Genomic DNA, 20,720 nt, shown 5'->3' on the forward strand with positions numbered 1-20,720 from the left:
TCCTCCTGCCTCAGCCTCTCAAATAGCTGAAACATCACATGCCTGTCTGGATGCCTAGCTAATTTCTTTTCTTTTTTGTAAAGACAGGGTTTCACTCTTGCTTAGTCTGGTCACCAACTCCTGAGTTCAAATGATCCTCTGGCCTTGGCCTCCGAGAGTGCTAGGATTACAAGTGTGAGCCACCACACATGGCCTAAACTCTTACAATCCTGAGTGTTGTCCAAGATACCCATATCTCAAATAACAGTAAGATTCAATAACATATAAGCTTCAATTATGAAACTTTGCCTTATAATTCTTTGCGTGTATCTTTTAAAGCAAAGATTAGCTGTATTAAACAACTTGTATTCAAAATTCCTACTCCTTTTTTCATAGTTATCACTATAAAGGCCAAATTACAGGTTTCCTTCATATATTTTGGGGTTTGTCCATAAATGAGAACAAAGTGTGAGATTGCAATTTCTTTAAAGTATTAACTAAACCAAAGACCAGTGCATAGCACTTAAACTCAGAAAACCAGATATACCTGATTGTCTGATGGGCCAAAAATACTATCTTTAAGCTATGTAATCTTAGGGTGCTAGGGATAGATTCCAAAGGTAATTACTTTCTCAAATGTTGTATTAACATTAAAAGTCTACTTTAGCATATAAGAAAAGTCCTGTGGTTTTTAAGCAAACCAATAAGTAAGTTTTTGTTTAGTAAATCAATTTAACTTTACTTAAGGAGAATTATTTTGAAAACTCACATTTAGTTTATATTTTCACATAATTGGGTAAGCAGCATATCATCATTTTAAAATTCTTGGCCTACTAGAAAATGAGTTCAAATGAAGGAACAAATGAAGTAAATAATACCAAAAATTCTAAAGTACCATCTTTCTTTGATTTTTGGAATGAAACTGAGACAGTATCAACATTCTCAGCATAGATAAATGAATTTGGAATGTATTATAAAGCCAGTAAAATATGGATTCTGAAGAAACGGTAACAAAGCTCAACATATGGTAATTTTAAATGATGTAGAGTAATATTCCTTTAAGATATAACATAAAAAGAAAGAAGCCATACATGTACCTATTAAAATGCATGATTCATGTTTAATATTCACATATCTAATTCTGTTTTTGTAGGCGATGTGCCTAATTTCTAAGTATAGACTTGTGGATCTTGCCTTCATTATGCTTTTTTAATCATAGAACCAACTCTTACATTTAAATAAGCAATCCAATTCTACTGTCAAGCAGGAATTAAACAAATAGAAGATTTTTCTAGAAGATCACATACTTCTCGTCAATCATCTGGCAAAGGAACCTTCCCTGGCAAGAAATTATCTCTAGTGGCTGAGGAACTGAGACATGCAGTCAGTCTCCAAGGTAGCAGAACATACATTTCACATCCCAAGCGTCTACGTTCACCTTTTCAAACAGAATAACACCTTTCATTTAAATCCTTTTAAAAACTATTTGAGGTTATATGCGAAAAGCCTTCAATTAGATCTTATCAGCTTGTAACAATGATCCTTTGAGAGTGGCATAAATTTAGAGAAGAAAAAAATCCCTCACCTTGTGTGCGCTTGGTCTGCTGTGATACAGAGGCTGTGCCTGGTGCTGGCTGCTGCTCTGAGTGCCTCCTTCTCGGATGGTGTTACCAGGCTGGGGTTTCCCTGGTCTGGCAATTGTTAAATTCACCCTTTCTCCACTGGCCTGGAGTGAACACACATACATCATCATCAGTTGTGAATGATGTTTGTCATTTTAAAGATTATAGGCAGTGTAATCTTCAAGACACTTCTCAATCAGCACACCAAGGCTTTATCTGGGCAGTGAATGCAAGTACCTAGTGGCAGGAAGGAATGAGTTCATCTCTCTAGCTAATATTTTAAAAAGTCTGTGGTTGAAACATACACACATGCAGAGAGAGAGAGAAAGATATATCTATCTATCTTGGGAATACCTTCCGCAACCCCACCTCCAAAATAACCAAGGCAAAGTAGTCAAACTGTCTGGGCTCTCATCTCCTTATGATTGGTGACTTTTCTCTTAAAATGCTTTCTTTGCTCCTTGAAGGCTGGCCTTGGTATTGTGAGGAAAACAAAGAAAATAGAAGTAAAAGCTGTTTCAAAACTTGATTAAAATCCATGGTGAAGGCTTGGTGCCCATAGCTCAGTGAATAGGGTGCTGGCCACATACACTGAGGCTGGCAGGCTAGAGCCCAGCCTGGGCCTGCTAAAGAACAATGACAACTGCAACCAAAAAATGCCCAGGTGTTGTGGTGGGTGTCTAGTCCCAGCTACTCGGAGGCTGAGGCAAGAGTATTGCTTAAGTCCAAGAGTTTCAGGTTGCTGTGAGCTGTGATGCCACGGCAATGTGCCCAAAATGACAGCTAGAAATTCTGTCTCAAAAAAAAAAAAAAAATCCATGGTGAAATAAATTCCATGGTGGCTACTTTGAAAGTAATAATCAATGAAACTCTGGATAGCTTTATTTTGGTTGCCATAGGTCACAGTCAAAATAAAGTATCAGTTTAAACACTTCTGAAAAGAATGACTATAGAAATCCTGCATAAAAGATACATATACACACACACATATACACACCCTTAAGTGCTTAAGTGTTAAGTTGTTAGAGGTTCATGACTACCATTTTAAATTTAAAGGCCTGTTATGTATCATATTTTAAACATAGAGTCACATCTACTATATTTTTAGAAGTTATTTTATTTCTCCTTTTATAGCACAGGTCTGATGTACTTAATGCTGGCTCTAAGTTAAAACCATGATCTCCAACTTCACTGCTATTCCTGGGGGAAAATGACAGCCTTCTTTAAAGAAGTTGTGGTGGTAGAAAATGGAGACCTCTTCTGTGATAGTAAAAATATTAAGAAATAACTTTATTTTCAATTCTTACATTGGAAAATAAGTGATTAATGCCCTATTAAAATAATTTGCTATTTAAGTACTTTATTAAACGAAATAGTTTCAGACAAGTTTACCAAAACAACTGAAATAACAACCCTTAATTAATGTTCAGCTGAATTTTCAAAGCAGTGTTTGGAGACTTGATTTAATGGGTAAATACCAAGGTAGAAAATTTAGAACCCTAATACTTAAAATTCTGACACTTCAGATTATTAGACTGTACTGTGTAAAGTGGTGAGAGGTTCCCTTTGGAATTTTATTTCAATGTATAGTCATTTTCATTAACAGCTCAATACTTTAGAACCACCAAATACTCCATAATTGAATTTACCTAGAATGTTCCTACTTACACAAACCTACTAATGGAACCAAACTCTTGGTCTTTCAAGACTGCTTGAATGACTAAATTCTGTGATGTAATGAAATGGGCATTCAGAATTTAAATAGTGGATCAACATTTGGGTTTAGGCAAATTTTAAACAGACTATGTGCATCTAACACTCAAGGTTCTAAACTTAGCAAAATAAATATTTTAAAAATGCAAGATGCCTGAATGATAATACTCATCATCATACATGAGTGGTGTGCCTTGTTGTTGAGAGTATAAATTGATATGATCTTTTTGGAGAGACGTTTAAGAAAACATCTTAAACTTGAATATAAAACATAAAAGTCTGTCAATAGGGGAATGATTAAATAAGTTATGGTTCATGTCTATCAAACAGCTACTAAATAAAACTTATGACATGAGTCTAAGCTCATTATCATAAGAAGATCCACAACATGTTGTTGATGTAAATAAAAAGATACAAACTCAGAATTTACAAGATGAGTGGATATGTAAGTATTTGCATCAATATGTAATTATGTATTGTATGTAAACACATAATAAAAATGTTTGGAATGATATTCTCTAAAACATTAATTTTAACAACCTGGGGTGTTTAGATTGAATATGATTTTACCTTCTTTATTTTCATTTTTTAATATTCTCATTTTTAGACATGAAGTACATGTTAATTTTTATAATCCAAAAACAATACTTTCAACTTTTTTCTTTCTTTTTTTTTTTACTTTCAACTTTTTTCAAAAGAAGCTATTAAATTGAGCAGTTTTCCACAGTCTGAGGAAAATTAAAGCAAAAATATGATACAATTATTTATAAAAATCCAATTTTTTTTTTTGAGACAAAGTCTCACTTTCTCGCCCTTGGTTGAGTGCTGTGGCATCACAGCTCACAGCAACCTCCAAATCTTGGGCTTAAGTGATTGTCTTGCCTCAGCCTCCCAAGTAGCTGGGACTACAGTCAGCCACCACACCACCTGGCTATTTTTTGTTGTAATTTTCATTGCTGTTTTAGCTGGCCAGCGCTGGGTTTGAACCTGCCACCCTCAAGTATATGGGGCTGGCACCCTACCCACTGAGCCACAGGCACCGCCCTAAAAATCCAAATATTATTGTGGGAAATTTTAAATATATTTTCTACCTGTGTATCTATATTTTTTACATTTTGGTTAGGAATTTAGCAATGACCAACTATTTAGGAATTAGAATATTTAAACATTACCTGAAATATATATAGAGAAGGTACCAAAAACATACATACACATTTTAAGAGATTTTACCTGTGTATCACTTTCTGAAGTTGAATCAAAGGTACTGGTACTAGTCAAGTGCACAAGACATGTTATGCACATGCATTTTACCTGCAATTCACACGCTTTTGGGGAATGATCAATTTTACTTCCAAAAAGATCTCTTAAAATGTGTATATATGTTTTTGGCACCTCCAGTATATTGTCAATTTATTCCTTTCTATCACATTTATTTGATTTCTCACTTCATAAAATTCACTTGACTGAAACAAATCCTGTAACTATATTAGCATTCGTCTTTTCTTCCTCCCATCCCTACCAGGCCCACCCAATCTCCACTCTTATAAGATGAACTGTTTTTCAGTAGAGTAGCAACTGGCTAATAGCCACAGGTATAGGTTCTCACATTATATTTGATTTGAGGAAATGTTAAAGCATCCAATTTCTTTAAACTTCAAGTCTACAGAAGAAATGAGACCGGTACCTAAATCTCCTGTCAACGCAGTAAAAGGAGTGGAGACTTGAGTTTTCTTATAATCTTGATTTTTTCATTATTATTTGGTTCTGTGTTGTAAACACATTTTTCAGTGACTATCAACTGATTTTAATTCCTGGTATTCTTTCTATTAGATAATGCTTGGCTTTTTTCATAGGGTTCTGTTGTGCTTCAAGAAAAACACCTTTTTGTTTCACCCTTATCACGGGTGAAGATGCTGATATTATTAAATGCCATGGCATGGTGAAGAACTTGTACATCTTCTCTGAATGACTTTTCCAACTGATTGTCTTCACGCTCTTAATGAAAACATGTTTTTTTCTCTAATAATGACTACCCTTACTTACTTCACAAGGATACTGCAAGGATAAAGTTCTAAATACCCTGATTCCTTTAAAAAAAAAAAAAAAAGCACTATAAACATAAGAATTAGTATTAATAAAAAATTACTTTTCCTTTACTTATGTGGGTCCTAATAGTGAGTATAGAGACCTAAGACCAGGCTAAGTTACAATCTTAGAAATCACAGCTCCTCTGAGCCTCACTTGTTAAAGGTAGATATCATGAACAGGTGGAACCCAGACAGTAAGACAAATAAACAGGAAACAGTAGAGCTTACGTTCTATAAATTGCTAGCCAAAAAGTTCATGGGGATATAGGTTTTAGGAAAGACTTTCTCTACAACAGAGTATGTTAGTGTAGATTCTGAATTTAGGTAGCTATGCCTGATTTTCTGATAAAATGTAATGTTCCCTGAATTCTGATGTTGTTTACCAATGAAAACAAATAATGCCATGTGGTAATTAACACTATGTCTTTGGAATGAAGGCCAAGAGGCATTACCTGAATAATTTGAGCAGCGAGCTCAGGAGTTCCGTGCTTCAAGTCGTGTCCGTTGATGGCCAATACTCGGTCATTGCTGCTGAGCCTCCCGTCCTGTGCAGCCAGCCCTCCCTCTAACAGGTCAAGGATAAAAACGCCTGGCTCATCTGTCCTTCGGACTAATTTAATGCCAAGCTGTTCACCAGAGTCTCGCTTATGAAGAACCACATGGAAGATCTCTTCTCTCGGAGAGTTACCATCAGAATGGTTGTGTGCTCGGTTGCCAAAGCGCCTCTCTCGAAGCACAGTGAGATGCAGCATGTTGCAGGGCTGGGAAAGGACGGCTCTGGCATAGTTATGGGACACATTGCTTATGTCATAGTTGTTGACCTAGAAGAAAGGAATTATGACCAAAATCTGACAATCCTTCATTTTTACAATTTGTAGAAATGTTTACAAAACATTTCCAAAAAGGAAACTATTATAAAATTGTGAAAAGGCTATATAATCATGATTTACAAAACAAAAAAACCATGCTAAAGAGTTTCTAAAATGAACTTACAATGATTAGCATCAAGAGGAGAACAGTAGTTAGGATCACCAGCTTTAATGACCGTCTTGAGTTAGACTCCTTGGTTCTGTCACTTACTAACTGCTAACCTCAGGCAAATTATACAACTTGTTTGAATGTGTTTCCTCATCTGCAAAATGTTTTTACTATCTACTTCATGGGATCAGTATGAAAATGAATAGACAATACAAGATATGGCAAGTGCTAATGAAATACTAGTTCTAGTAGAACAGATATTGAATGAAATTCTATTGGATTACAAATTTTCTTTTTCCAAACGAAAAGCTAGAGAAAAAAAATTGAGTTTTATTTTAAGAAACACTCTAGGTATACAACCTTATTTCAGATGAGTTACTTTTACTTTAAAGAAAAATAGACAATTATAATTTCATTCTTATTTTTCAGCATATAAGTAGTACATAATAGGATATTAGAATAATATATCTAATAAATGTTATATATCACATAACATTTACTAAACTTTTTTAACCTTGAAATGTAACATCACTTAGAAAATATACTCAGCTTTAATTATTCATTTAGCTTACAAGAAGAGATAAGCATAATTCTTATCATTTATCATAATTACAATTCTCTGAATCTGTCTGAGATGAAACAAACATTCTTTGAACATCTGTTACACGACAAGCTCTGGATTTGGAGTTTGTGATCTAAATCCCTAAATCTTTTTCACACGAATCCATGTTAAGCAAGGCCTTCCCCTTCCTATTTATCTAGGATTGATAGTTTTGAATATGACTAATTTTAATTTTGTTAATTTTAGGTTAGCCTATTATATTTTTTAAAATTCAGTCAACAAATTCATAGATGTCACACATAAACCTGCACATCTCCCAAGTTTCAAACACCTATTCATTTGACAATCACCCAGGTCCCCAATAAAAATGTTAAATATATGGTCAAGAAAGAACCTCTAGGCTCAGTACACATAGCTCAGTGGTTAGGGTGCTGGCCACATACACTGAGGCTGGTGGGTTCAAACCCAGCCCAGGCCCGCTAAACAACAATGACAACTGCAACAACCACAACAAAAAAAGCCTGCTGTTGTGGCAGGTGCCTGTAGTCTCAGCTTGGGAGGCTGAGACAAAAGAATAGCTTAAGCCCAAGAGTTGGAGGTTGCTGTGAGCTGTCATGCTACAGCACTCTACTGAGAGCAACACAGTGAGACTCAGTCTCAAAAAATAAACAAAAAATAAAGAACTTCTAAAGTTCTGTTTAGAAGGTAGCTTCTAAAAAACTAGGCCAACATAGATTCATTAATCAAAATCATCATTTCTGGCTATTCAGCTAAAAAGCTACCTACCTCTAGGTTCACATTTTTCCATTTTATATTCAGACATATCACATATATCACCAATGACTTTATGAATATCTGGCTGAAATATAAGTATATTTTCCAGCCAAGTGCAAGCATATAAGCTCATATCAACCTTTATGAAGCAGGTTGGGAAACAGCCTACAAAGAATTTTCCTCCATGAATGCACAGTTGCCAGTGAAATTTGAAGAAGAGACCAAATAAAACAGTGTTTCTAGATTTTATAAAAATAGCATCATCATATTCGGCTCTACTGCATTTCTTGAGCTAAATGTCTTTTACCAATACAAATCAACACGTTAATTTTTTCCTTCAAAACTAAAAATACCTAAATTGTTGATTATTGATAAAATGGAAGATACTTACTCTTAATATTATAAATATTATGCTACTTTTAATAACGATATAGATGTAAGTTATAACAGCTGTTTAAAAGGCAGCATATGAATCACTGAAGAGTAGCAAAAGCTTCTGAGGGCGTATGGTTCTCCTTTTTAAACAGGCTATTTAATAGAATAATGTGTGTATAAAAATAGATGTACTCTTTTTAATGTGGGAAAACCAAAGCCACACACTGTTACCAGATTGCATATGGTTTGCTAAATAAAAGCATAGGCTAGCTTTCTGGTATGCAAACAAACCATCTTACTGCCTCTTAGGGATTTTCCAGGTGCCTCACTGTATTATTTATCCAGCTTATACAAAATTGGAAATAAACAGGCAGGCCTCTCTGCAAAAGTTTACTTTTGGAAGTCCTTCTCCACATTTGGGGAAGGGGTGTGGCATTCCTTATTGGCTCCAACATACCAGTTAAAAGCCAACCAGAAGTCAGGGACCACAACAGGAGGGGGCCCAGGGCCCTTTGTGAATTTATTAATCAGGTTATGTGCTCAGACTTTCCTTATCAATTTGAATAATTAAACCAGATTTAAGATTGCTACTATTAGAGTATCAGTATATAAGCTTCCATAAACAATAATAATACACTGGAATTTCTACAATGTAGATTTTATGACTTTGGCTTAATTCCCAAAAATATGATCATAACTTCAGATAATTATAATTTTATTTGAGGTAAAAAGATTCACTTGTGCGACTAAACACTTCTCCAAAATAGAAATGAGCCCACTGATAAAATATATTAGTGAGCAAAAGCTGAAAACTAAACTCAGTTATATTTAAAGAAATACAAAATAAAAACAAAGCATTTGTTTTTACCTTTCAAGTTTAGAAAAAGAAGAAGAAATACATAAAAATGGTTTAACACTCAATATTGGCACATTGACAGCAGCAGAACACAGAACACAAAAGGAAGGGTACACTTCATTTACAGCTAGAAAGGCCAGCTGTGGGAGACAGAAAGAATACTTGGTAGGCTGCAGGAAGGGAAGTTGCAGGAATCTGCCTCTCCCCCTCTCCCGGTCTTGACCACCAAGGTGTCAAGGTGTCAAGGTGTTAAGATGTCTGTGAAGGCGCACCTGGAAAACCAGCTGTAGGATTCCCTACAGAATCAGGTCAAGAGCTAGAAGTAAGCAGTACAGGTAAGGTGTCCTTAAAGTTGTGCCAGCCTATGCAGCTGGAGTTCTATTATCATAAAATGACAGCTAGAACACAGTAAACAGCTTGACAGGATCAGGAACACGGCTTTATCTAAGTTGGATTAGTTACATGTTCTGTATTTGTGTACTTTCTCTCAGTATTTAGTAAAACACTGAAAGTTCTCTCTCAGCCATGCTAGACAATGAAGAAGGGGTTTGGGACTTGGGTGTTAAAATGTGACTAATACAGCATGAGAGACAGCAGACAAGTGGCAGTAGAAACCAAAGCCAAGAAAACCCAAAGGAAATGTCACCCTGGCTGCCCTTGTAGCTTCCTGTCAACCCCCAAATCTGGAGATGGCCTTTCGAGAGCTAAAAATCCTAAAGGTTCCAAGTTTTGTATTAATAAAGAAGATGGCAATTCCCAATATCATATTACATCCAAATTTCAGACAATTTATTGTATTTGGTTATGTGGCACATGATAAAGAGAAAAGCAATGAATGCTAATAATAATTAAAGCGGGGGGATCAGTATGGGTGACAATGACCGAACAAACCTTTAAAGGTAAAGAACAACTGAAACACAAGAAGAGAACAGGTTGGCATGGGAAATTAAGTTATTTTCAGGGAAGCAAGAAGATCACTATGTCTGGCTCTTCCACTAGATTGTATATTCTATAAGGACAGAACAGTATTTTGCTCTTAAATATAATCCCAGAAACTAGTACAGTGCATGGAACATCATAATAAATGAACAAACTAGTTCGCATGCAATAAAAGAAAGAGTTATGATTAAGAAGACAAGCTGTATAAGAGAGCACAGAGGACCCTAACTAGTAGATTAATCCACCTGGGCTTGATCACCTAGTCGAATCTTTTCGAAGAAAGCAGCGTTACAGGCATTTTAAGCTCTTAGTGATAATGTGGGATTTGAAAGAGGAGAGATGGGGTCAAGGATATTTGCTGGGTTATTCTACTAAATTAGATGTGAAGTAGTGAAAGCCTAGACTCAAGAGATGGCAGGGAAAATAGAAGTAAATTGTAGATATCAACAGATCATGTTCAGGTGAACAGCTGAACAAATCCAAAAAGGAAATAGTCTTTTGTTCTTGGGTTCCTAGAAGACATTTGTTCTTATTCACAAATATTTCTTCTCTCTCCTAGAAGTTATCCATTTTTTAAAACTTCAACTATCATCATATGATTCAAATGCCCTGGCCAATATTCCTATGAACTCCAGCCTTACCATCCCAGCCCCTCAGTCTCAACGTGCCCTCTCATAAAATACCTTGTCTCACTCTAGTTCTCTTTTGAGACTACCTATTTCTTCTTAAAGATCACCTGAAAGGGAAGACAGTAGGGACAGCATCAGGGTTTATTGCAGATGCAAAGTTCAAACGTTTTCTGAGGATAGTGCATTAGGGAGTCAATACAAGATGACTACACGATTTCTGAACTCTACCTTAAATTCCGTGGTATAAATTATAACTAGTGCTGCATGGCTCTGTCTTTTCTGAATTTTACTGATAAGTGTACAGAAGGATACACCAGACAATGAAGGTAATGAAGGGGAAACGCCATGAAATAAAGCCAATGGGATAAGGAAATTTCAGCAAGGATAAACATGGCCCTTGAATGACCAGCATTCCAAGCCAGGAAGAGGGCACTTGTAGGATTGAAAATTAAGGTAGGGAGAAGAAATATGTTCCATGTTTATGGGAAAACAGGACAAATTACAGATATATTCTGACCTGGTTTATGTATAAAAACAGCAAAACTAACCTATACATACACTTCAGGTTCCATAATAGCATAATTTTCTAAGCTCTAAGTATACGAATAAGAACAAAAAGTCACAAGTTAACAGAATAGTTAAAATGAATACCTGAAGAATCTGGTCTCCAGCGAGGAGCCTCCCATCTCTGGCGATGACCCCATCCCGGTAGACTTCCTGGATAACAATGTTAATCAGTGGCGTCTCGTTGCCACCCACAATACTGATTCCTAACTGAATGTAAGGATTGGACCGATGAATTTCAATAGTGGTGATTTCTCCTTCTGGTAAACCAAGCGGCTGTGGTGTGGCTGCCAGATTAAAAATGAGAGAGGGAAAATAGATGAAAAGAAAAATATTAATTTACATATTCTAATTAGCTTTAGGTATATACATCATCTTAAAAGATGATTAATAATTAAGTAATACCATAAAGAGACAGAATGACAAGAAAACACATGTATGTTTAAATTACTGAAAAATTTCTTCTTTCAGAGGTGATTAGGAATGACACAGTGATGATTAATGGAAGGTCTGCCTATCACCACTAAGAAATATTAAAGGCAAGTTGTCTAGTCCTAACTGATGAAAGTCTGGATCATGAAACAATGTTAAGTAATGTAAGGCAGTATAAAGGAAACACTGGCTGTGTGGCATGTAAACACCACAGGTGTTGGGAAGGTACCAAGCTCCTAAGAAGAGGTGGATCTTCAATAGAGCCTTAGGAGATGAAACAGCTATGGCAATAAAAATGTGAATTTGTGGTAGAATTTGGGGGAAAAAGATCACTTTATGCCTAAGAATCATGACTACAGGGTTTCTATTAATTTGGTAGCAGGTTATACCATTATAGCAGTGACTGGTACCAGAGGCATGACGTGGTTAGAAGTGTAGTCTTGGAGTCAGATACATAAACAGCCATTTATTAGCTATTTAGCCAATTGACCAATTAACCTCTCAAGTCTCAGTTTTTCTTTTCTTTTCTTTTTTTTTTTAAGAGACAGAATCTCACTTTATCGCCCTCAGTAGAGTGCGGTGGTGTCACAGCTCACAGCAACCTCCAGCTCTTGGCCTTAGGAGATTCTCTTGCCTCAGCCTCCTGAGTAGCTGGGACTACAGGCACAGGCCACAATGCTCGGTTATTTTTTTGTTGCAGTTTGGCCAGGGCCGGGTTTGAACTCACCACCCTCAGAATGTGGGGATGGCACCTTACTCCCTGAGCCACAGGCACCGCCCAGTTTTCTTGTTTAAAAAAAATATATATTTTTTTCTCTCATAATGTAACATATAAAGTTTTTAGTACAGTAGCTGACATAGACTACTAACACTTAATTTGAGCTACTATTTTTGTTCTTGTTGTTATTCTTGATTTTGATTTCTTACATCAAGAAGGAAACAAGTTTCTGAACATACAGAAACAGTAAGACCCACATGAATGACTAGTGAGTTCATGGACTGCAACAGAAAATGGAAGGGGAAGGCATTTTGGTTCTACAATGAAAACTGTTAGAACTGTATACTGAAAAGGGTGAATGATGGGGTATACAAATTCTACCTCAATAAAATTAAAGAAAAGAAAGTGCATGCTGGAGAGAAGTGGGAAGAAAGGACAGGTGAAATCTGGAAGGAAGAGTTGCACTGCACATACTGTCGATCCCAGCGTTCTCCTCAAAGGCAGGGTTGTCAAGGCCAGACTCCTCAGTCCATGAGGGAAGAGAGGCTGACGTCAAGTGCCGCTCGGGAGGTACTGTGCCTGTCCCCGCACAGTCTGTTTCTGGTGACAAAGTACCTGGAGGATCTACGATAGTGGGTCCATTTTCATTCTCAATTTCTACCTGAGTTTTACTAGTTTTCCTTCTCTCTAGAGCAACTCTCCGATTAGAGGCTCCAGGACATCTAGAAAGAGAGCATCAAGTGGTTTACAGATGAATTGGGAAGAAGAAAAAAGAGGGCTGGAGAGTAGTTTCTATCACAATCAAATAATGGCAATGGCTTCTATGCAAAACAAACCTAGAAGTACCCACCCACAAGCAGTACCAAGTTTTGATCCCAATTTCCACTCAAACTAAGTTCTTATCACTCCATGTGGCACAGAAATTAAAAACAAAAGGCATCAGCATGAACAAGGGCTTGGTGTATCTTTCGAAGAATACCCCAGAAAAAAACATATAGAAAACACCCTAATAGTTGCCATTGCACTGAGAGAATTACTCTGACATTCTGATTACATAATTCCTTTTTACAGGTTAAACAGCTTAACCACAGGAGTGGAAATAAGTAATCTTCTCCCACAATGAATGACTGTGTCCTGACTTAGACCTGGAGCATACCACTGTGCTTCTATACTCTTAACACACAGCCACTTTACACACTCGTTAATTAGTGAGTAGTCACACAGCAGAAGCTTTACAACTTGTAGGAGGAAGGTACAGCAAAGACTCAAGTAATTTACTTTAGGATAGACATGAAAGGAGAGAGCAATGTATCTCCTAGTTTATAAAATTAGAATTTTAATAGTGGAATTACGGATATGGTATATAACCTGAAGAATATATTCCAAGTACTTGGAAAGCTTATACCAAGAAATAAGAACTGTCAACCTGCTTTTTTTTTTCCACTTATTTAAGCAAACAAAAAGAAAAGATTGGCCTTTGCTTAAACTCATAACGTGGAAGTTTGTATGTGAAACATTCAAATAAAGGGCTTATACAAGTATGAGAAACGATGTCAAGGTGCCAGTTCCTTTCCACTGACACCTTGATTGGACAATGGAAATAACGCCCAGTTGAAGAATGGGAGGACAAGATGAGTGAGGAAAGTAAGACACAGAAACCTAGGGCCTACCACAATTCTAGAGACCATCTACTTCTATTGTTAAGGTTTTCTGCAATAGTAACATTGGGTAGGATGAGTGATCAGAGATCTTACACCTAGGGTTGTGGACCTTCAGTCAATGATAATATTTTTTAAAATCCAAGATTTGTGACAAAATAAAGTACAGAATTAAATTCAATTAATACAAAAGGCTATCTCTTAACTATAAAAGTAATAAATTTTCCCTAATGAACTAAAGCTTTTAAAACCTAAATTTCAAGTTCTTAAAAAAGATCACTATGAAATTTTTCTTTCACCCTTCCCTAATTTCTTATTTTCTCTATAACTTGTTTAAAAAGGGAGACAAATGATTCTCCTTTTTGTGCCACCCTTATGTACCCCAATCCAGGAGATGTTCTTACAAGGGCCGGACAAATATTTTTGAAAAATAGATTATGGAAAAACTTACTTTTGTCAAGTAAGCAGATTTAATTAGAGATACATTTTTGAAATATTTTATTAAAAAAGAATGATGAGGCAAAAAGTGGCCCCAAAAATATTGTGACTAAAAAAATATGTATCACATACAAACTTCCACGTGGAAAAAAATGTCTTCAATGGAAAAAAATGAAGTAGGAACAGGAAATGAAGAAATACAAATAGTATGTAATGACCTGGAATTAGACTAGTAACAACTCTAATTTTACATGTTTTTTTTTTTTTTCCTTGTTAATTAGACTAGTAACAACTCTAAAACCCACAAACTTTAATAACTTATAATAACTAATAACAAATGTTTAGTAACACTTATAAAAATAAAGGAAAATCTGAAGTTGCTGGAGGTAAAGAAACAGTGGGACAGCAAACCACTAATGGGAACTGAAGATATTAAAAATGATACCATATAAAAATACAGAAAAAGGATCTCACCCAGCACTAGAAGAGGAAGGCTATAAATAGAATCTTTGGGAACACTCACATTTAAACAAGATTGACCAGCTAAGAAGACTGAGATCAAACAACCAGACAGAGAAGGATGTGCTGAGAAAAAGACTTCAAACTCAACCAAGGGAGAGAAGAGTGTCAACGAAGAAACACCATTAGTGCAAATGCCACGAAAGGGGCAAGTAAGAACCAAAAAGTGTCAGTTTAATTTCATAAGTAGAAGGTCATGGTGACCTCAGAAAGAACACTATCAGTGTTAAGGGCAAAAGCCTAGATTACAATATAAGCATTTTTTTTCTTTTCTTTTTTTGTCTTTTTTCTTGGAACTCCTTCCTTGTTAGGGCAGTACAAGCATTTCTGTTAACATGTACATTCTACAAAAACTGCTCACTAAAAATTACAGGGCTTTAGGGATAAAGAGAATTGGGATAGATCACTCAAAACTTGTGCACTGAGGAATGGGAAATGGCTGCTATGAATATAGGGTTTCTCTTTAGTGTGTAGAAAATGTTTCAAAAATTAGATTGTGAGGATGGTTGCACAATTCTATGAACACACTAAAAACCATAGACCTATATACCTAAAGGAGGTGAATTTTATGATATGTAAAATATATCCCAATGACTATTTAAAAATATGCTATTAGGGAATGAGGAGATCAGAGCAAGCCTGGACAGAGAAAAGCTCATGACCAGAGACAGCTCAGAGCCATCATCCCACAAGTTTGTAAGCCCTAGGAACTGAAAAAGTGACATTGTGGAGTGCCTAATTTGTCCCAGTCACTGTATAAGGACCTTTATGTACATCATTTCATCATACCCTCACAACCGCTCTATTATCCCCATTTAACAAATGGGAAACATGAGACTTAACTAAGCCAACGTCACATAGCCAAAATCCAAACAAACTCAGATCTGATTTCAAAGGCTTCGCTGTTCTTTCTACTGAATTGTACTAAACTCACTCATATGAAGTTCTTTTTTTAGGCGTTAGGAAAACAGAAGTGGAATTTTTTCTAAAAATTTGTACCTAGAAACAATCATAGAATGCTAGCACTAAAACAAAAATCACAAAAACAAAAATCTATGCATCTTTGGAAATGGAATACTTAACAATAACACAAACGGTAATTGCTTTGGGGGAAGTAACTTGGTTTATTTAAACAGGTATCTCAGTGTAGCAGGAGACTAGTACAGACGATATAAAAAAATGAATAAAAACAATGGAACAGATATGCCGCAACATTTAATTAGATTGGGGTAGGCACGTGCTGAGACCAAGTAGGTGGACGCAAAGCTTTTAAAGCAGGTACACTTTGTAATTTTCTTAAAACCAAAGGGCTTTTGCAGTAGCCAAGACTCAAACCAGGGGATTTTTTTCCTTTTCCGCTGAAAATTATTCTTCTATTCATTCCTACTATTCTGGCTTTTCTCATGCAGGAAAATGTTAAGTTCTTATACATAAGAATTATCTACTGCAACCTCCATATTGGCCACTTCTCTACATTGACCCCCTTCTTTAAATTGACCTAACTTCCATAGACCAGACATGCACCACACGTATTTACCAGCACAGGAGGCCTAGTTCCTTACGTTGACCACCTTCATGTGTTGTCCAGTTTGCTATAGTCCCTTGGGTGGTCAAATTATGGAGGTTCTAGCGTTTCTGAGTCTGGAAATTAGCCAAAGGATTATAGCAATCCAGACAGTATTTATTCCAGAAAAATGGCTGACTCTTAATAAGAACAGAGGGTTATGTGGCATTTGCACTTGCCCAATCCTATTCCCACCTCCCCAGCTCCACGGTAGACCAGAACAATATGGGCAATAGCCCATATATCACAGTGGAAACCAAGAATCTGGCAGACATTGGAGGAATAGACCGGAGAGCCTTCAAGACCCACCCCCAAAGAACTGTTATTAATTACCCTGTCTGCTGGTTCTCCACTTGCATTGCTGTCTTGTCTTGACCTGACTCACCTTAGCTAGTATAAATAGCCTTTTCACTAAGGGCACTTTTTGAAAAGCAAAAAATATGAGGTAATGTTTAAGATTATGGTTGCCTGTGGTGGGCAAACAAAGGGCTAACCAAAATGTCTATAAGGAAAAGCCAGGGAATGAAACCTCTAGAGGGGATGGCTATGTACAGGGCTATATGCATGCACAAAAAATGACCCTAAGAGGTGAGAAGGCCCTAACTTTTCACTTCCAGCTGACACCAAAGCTCTGTGAAGGCATGAAATGAAGGCTGACGCCGTCAAGTGCCTGTTCAAAGGCATCACATGTCCCACTGTGCATACGGAGCCCCTAAGAAAAATGGAAGACTTATTGATTACAGGCATTTAAGAAAATCTTTGTCAAATTATTAGCTGCCTACTAAGCTAAATGAGCAGAAATTTTACAGAATTAGTTCATAAAAGTCACAGAGCAAACAACAAATCCTAAGAAGGGGGTATTTAATTTCTTGAGTTGTCACATTATATTAAATTGTCTACTGTTCAATACAAAATTTAAGAGACATGCAAAGAAACAAGTTATGTATGGCACATATACAGGGGAAAAAAAAACAATAAACAGAAACTGTCCTGAGGAAGTCCAGACATTAGAATTATTGGACAATGAATTAAATCAACTATTTAACTTAGATGTATTTAAAGAACTAAAGGAAAATATAAAAATGATGTCTTACCAAAAAGAAAATATCAATAAACATAAAAATGCAGAATTAACTAGTAATTCTGGAGTCAAAAAGTACAGCAAATAAAGAATTTGCTAGAGAAATTTAACGGCAGGTTTGAACAGGAAAGGGAATCAGTTAACTTGAAAATAGGATGAGATTATCCAGTCTGAAGAACAAAGAGTAAATAAAGGAAAAAAAGAATAAATAAAAGTATAGTAGCTCCATGGAATTGTCCCCTAAAAAGTTTTTTTAAAATACTACAAAAAAAAAAAAAAATTATAGAGCTTCAGCATCAAGAGCATCAACACAGGAGGCACGGGCAGGTGGTTCACACCTGTAATCCTAGTATTTTGGAAGGTCAAGGTGGATCGCCTGAGGTCACCAGTTTGAGACCAGCCTGAACAAAAGTAAGATCCCATCTCAATAAAAAAAAAATTAGAAAAACTAGCCAGGGATGGTAGGGTGTGCATATAATCACAGCTACTTAGGAGGCTGAGGCAGGCAGGTTGCGTGGGCCCAGGAGCGTGAGGCTGCAGTGAGCTGTGATGAGGCCCCTGCGCTCTATCCTGGGCAACAGGCTGAGATCCTGTCTCCAAAAACAAAACAAAACAAAACAAAACAGTATCAACTTTAGAATGAGATTACAAAAGTAGAAAGCAGAAGAATATTTGAAAAAATAATAGCCCCAAACTCCCCAATTCTGATGAAAACTATTTATCTACAAGTCCAAGAATATTTAACAAACTCCAAGTAGGAAACTAGATGAGATCCACACTTAGACACATCATCATCAATCTGCTGAAAGCCAAACATGAAAGAATCTGGAAAAAAGCAAGAGAAGAACAACTCATCACGTAGAAAGGATCCGAGATCAGATCCTGCTCTCTTTAGAAACCATGAAAGCTAGAAGGTAGAGGATGACATACTCAAAGTTCTTAAAAAAAGAGAAAGAGAGAGCAAGAGATTGCCTACCAATGAGTCCACATCCAGTAGAGATAGTCTTCCAAAATAAAGGAGAAACTAAAACAAAAATAAGAACTTGTTGGTAGCACATCTAACCTGTAAGAAATACTAAAAGAAGTCTCTAAAGCTGATGTAATAGGGCACTAGACAGTAATCTGAATCCATACAATAATTGTTTTTGTGACAAAGAAATACATTTTAAAATGATGAAAGAAAGGCTTGATCTATTAAGAAGATGTAACAATTATAAACATAAATGTGCTGAACAACAGACCCCCAAAATACGTAAGTAAAATATAACAATTAAAGAGAAAATGGATAACAATAATAATACAGACTGCTGATACTCTACTTTCAATAATAGGTAGAAGAACTAGACAGAGCACAGGGAAGTAGAGACTTTAAATATATACAGAGCACGTCATCCATCCACAGCAGAAAATATATTCATCTCTAGTACACACTGAACATTTTCTAAGATAAAACATGTGGTAGGCCATTAAAAAAAAGACCTCAATAAAATTTAAAGGATTGATCATTATACATTATGTCCTCCCATCACAATTAATTAAAAATGGATCAAGACTAAAAAGTAAATACTAAAAGGAATAAGCTCTTAGAAGAAAAATACACATGTAAATCTTTTTGATCTTGTATTAGGCAATGATTTCTTGGATATGCACAGACAAAAATTAACTGGACTTCATAAAAATTAAGGCTGTAAAAGACAAATGACAGAATTGATGAAAATATCTGCAAATCCCAGAAATCTCACAATTTAGCATAAAGATAAATAATCCAATATAAAAACGAACTAACAATGTTGAGTATCTGTCACATATTTCTCAGCCATCTGAATATCTTCTTTGGAGAAATACCTGCTCAAATACTTTGCCCATTTAAGATTGGATTATTTGTCTTTTTATTTGTAAGAGTTCTTCATATATTCTGAATACTAGACCTTATAATACACTTAATTTGCAAATATATCTGTAAATATATACCTCTTTTACACTATACATGAGAAAAGAATGCACTAAATGTAAACTCCCCTCCAAGTTAGCATAAATTTAAAAGTGAAATCTTGACTTAGCTTACCTTGATCCCTAAAGGTTTCAAAACCATCTAATGAACTAGGAAAGGTCTCAATATGGAAAGACACTTCTTTAAAGGTTTTCTATTGTACAAACTTTTTACAATAAACTAAAATTTTTAAAGAGAAAGGTAGTTCTGGGCAGCACCTGTGGCTCAAAGGAGTTGGGCCCCATAAGCCGGAGGTGGTAGGTTCAAACCCAGCCCCAGCCAAAAACTACAAAAAAAAAGTAGTTCTGAACCTTGCCATAAACTAGGACACAAACGCACGCTTGAACAACAAAAAATATTTACAATTATCATAAGCTTTAAATGTTAAATTGTTGAGAATGGGTTAGAGATGAGCAGAAGGTTTAGGAGGAATGCTTTATAGCTGATGTTGGCTGGCAGTATTTGACACAGCAATTATTAGAATGTTACATATTTAATATAACATATAGAATATTATTTGTGAGAATATTTCATAAAAGATTTCTCTTTTCAAAGATGGACATTGTTTTATTAATATATAATCAGTTAATAACAATAATTTCATTTAAAAACACATTTATCTTTCATAAATAATTTACTTTTATCTGTCGGGGAAAATGTCAGCTCTTCTCAAATCTAAACTTTTTTTTTTTTTTGCAGTTTCTGGCCAGGACTGGGTTTGAACCCGCCACCTCCGGCATATGGGGCTGGCACCCGACTCCTTTGACCCACAGGCGCCGCCCTAAACATTTTTTTTTAAAGAGCAGAATTTTGCTTAACTAAAGAAGGCTATCTTAAACTTGAAGTTACCAAATTTATGCAAAATACTGCTAATGCCCTATTTTCATTAATCAAGAGATTTCCAAATACTTAAAATTGAAGAACAAAGGCATGTGACAGCCACTTAACTTTTATAAAATAAAAGTTGCTGGTGCTGAAATTTTAAGAATTTCAATGAAATTTACAGACAAAAACTTATCAATTTCTAACAAGTGAGATTATATACAGAGATGCCATAATATTCTGTGCCTCATAACATCATTCTTCTTCCAAGTTTTCATTGATTTTATAACATAGCTGAATTTTTTTTCTCATCGCAAGAGGAAATTTATATTCCCGCCCCTTGGATCTGAGTGGGCTTGTGACTGCTTCTAACAGAGTAACAGAGGGGATGTCATGTGACTTGAGGGCTAGATCACACTA

The 20,720-nt window shown here is 35.9% G+C and overlaps 1 protein-coding gene across 4 annotated transcripts in view; it reads right to left on the bottom strand.

Moving 5' to 3' along the window:
• Positions 1-20,720, bottom strand: part of LNX2 (ligand of numb-protein X 2) — a 77,867-nt gene that overhangs the window by 13,306 nt on the left and 43,841 nt on the right. For all 4 annotated transcript variants that reach the window (XM_053563351.1, XM_053563353.1, XM_053563352.1 and 1 more), the window contains exons 3-6: positions 12,703-12,950; positions 11,166-11,365; positions 5,854-6,222; positions 1,565-1,705 (exon numbers count right to left, since the gene is read on the bottom strand). In XM_053563351.1, coding sequence (XP_053419326.1) covers positions 1,565-1,705; positions 5,854-6,222; positions 11,166-11,365; positions 12,703-12,950 — 958 coding nt within the window. The remainder of the gene's footprint in view (positions 1-1,564; positions 1,706-5,853; positions 6,223-11,165; positions 11,366-12,702; positions 12,951-20,720) is intronic.

Source organism: Nycticebus coucang, chromosome 15 (genome assembly GCF_027406575.1).
Source record: "Nycticebus coucang isolate mNycCou1 chromosome 15, mNycCou1.pri, whole genome shotgun sequence".
In the NCBI taxonomy this organism is placed as follows: Eukaryota; Metazoa; Chordata; class Mammalia; order Primates; family Lorisidae; genus Nycticebus; species Nycticebus coucang.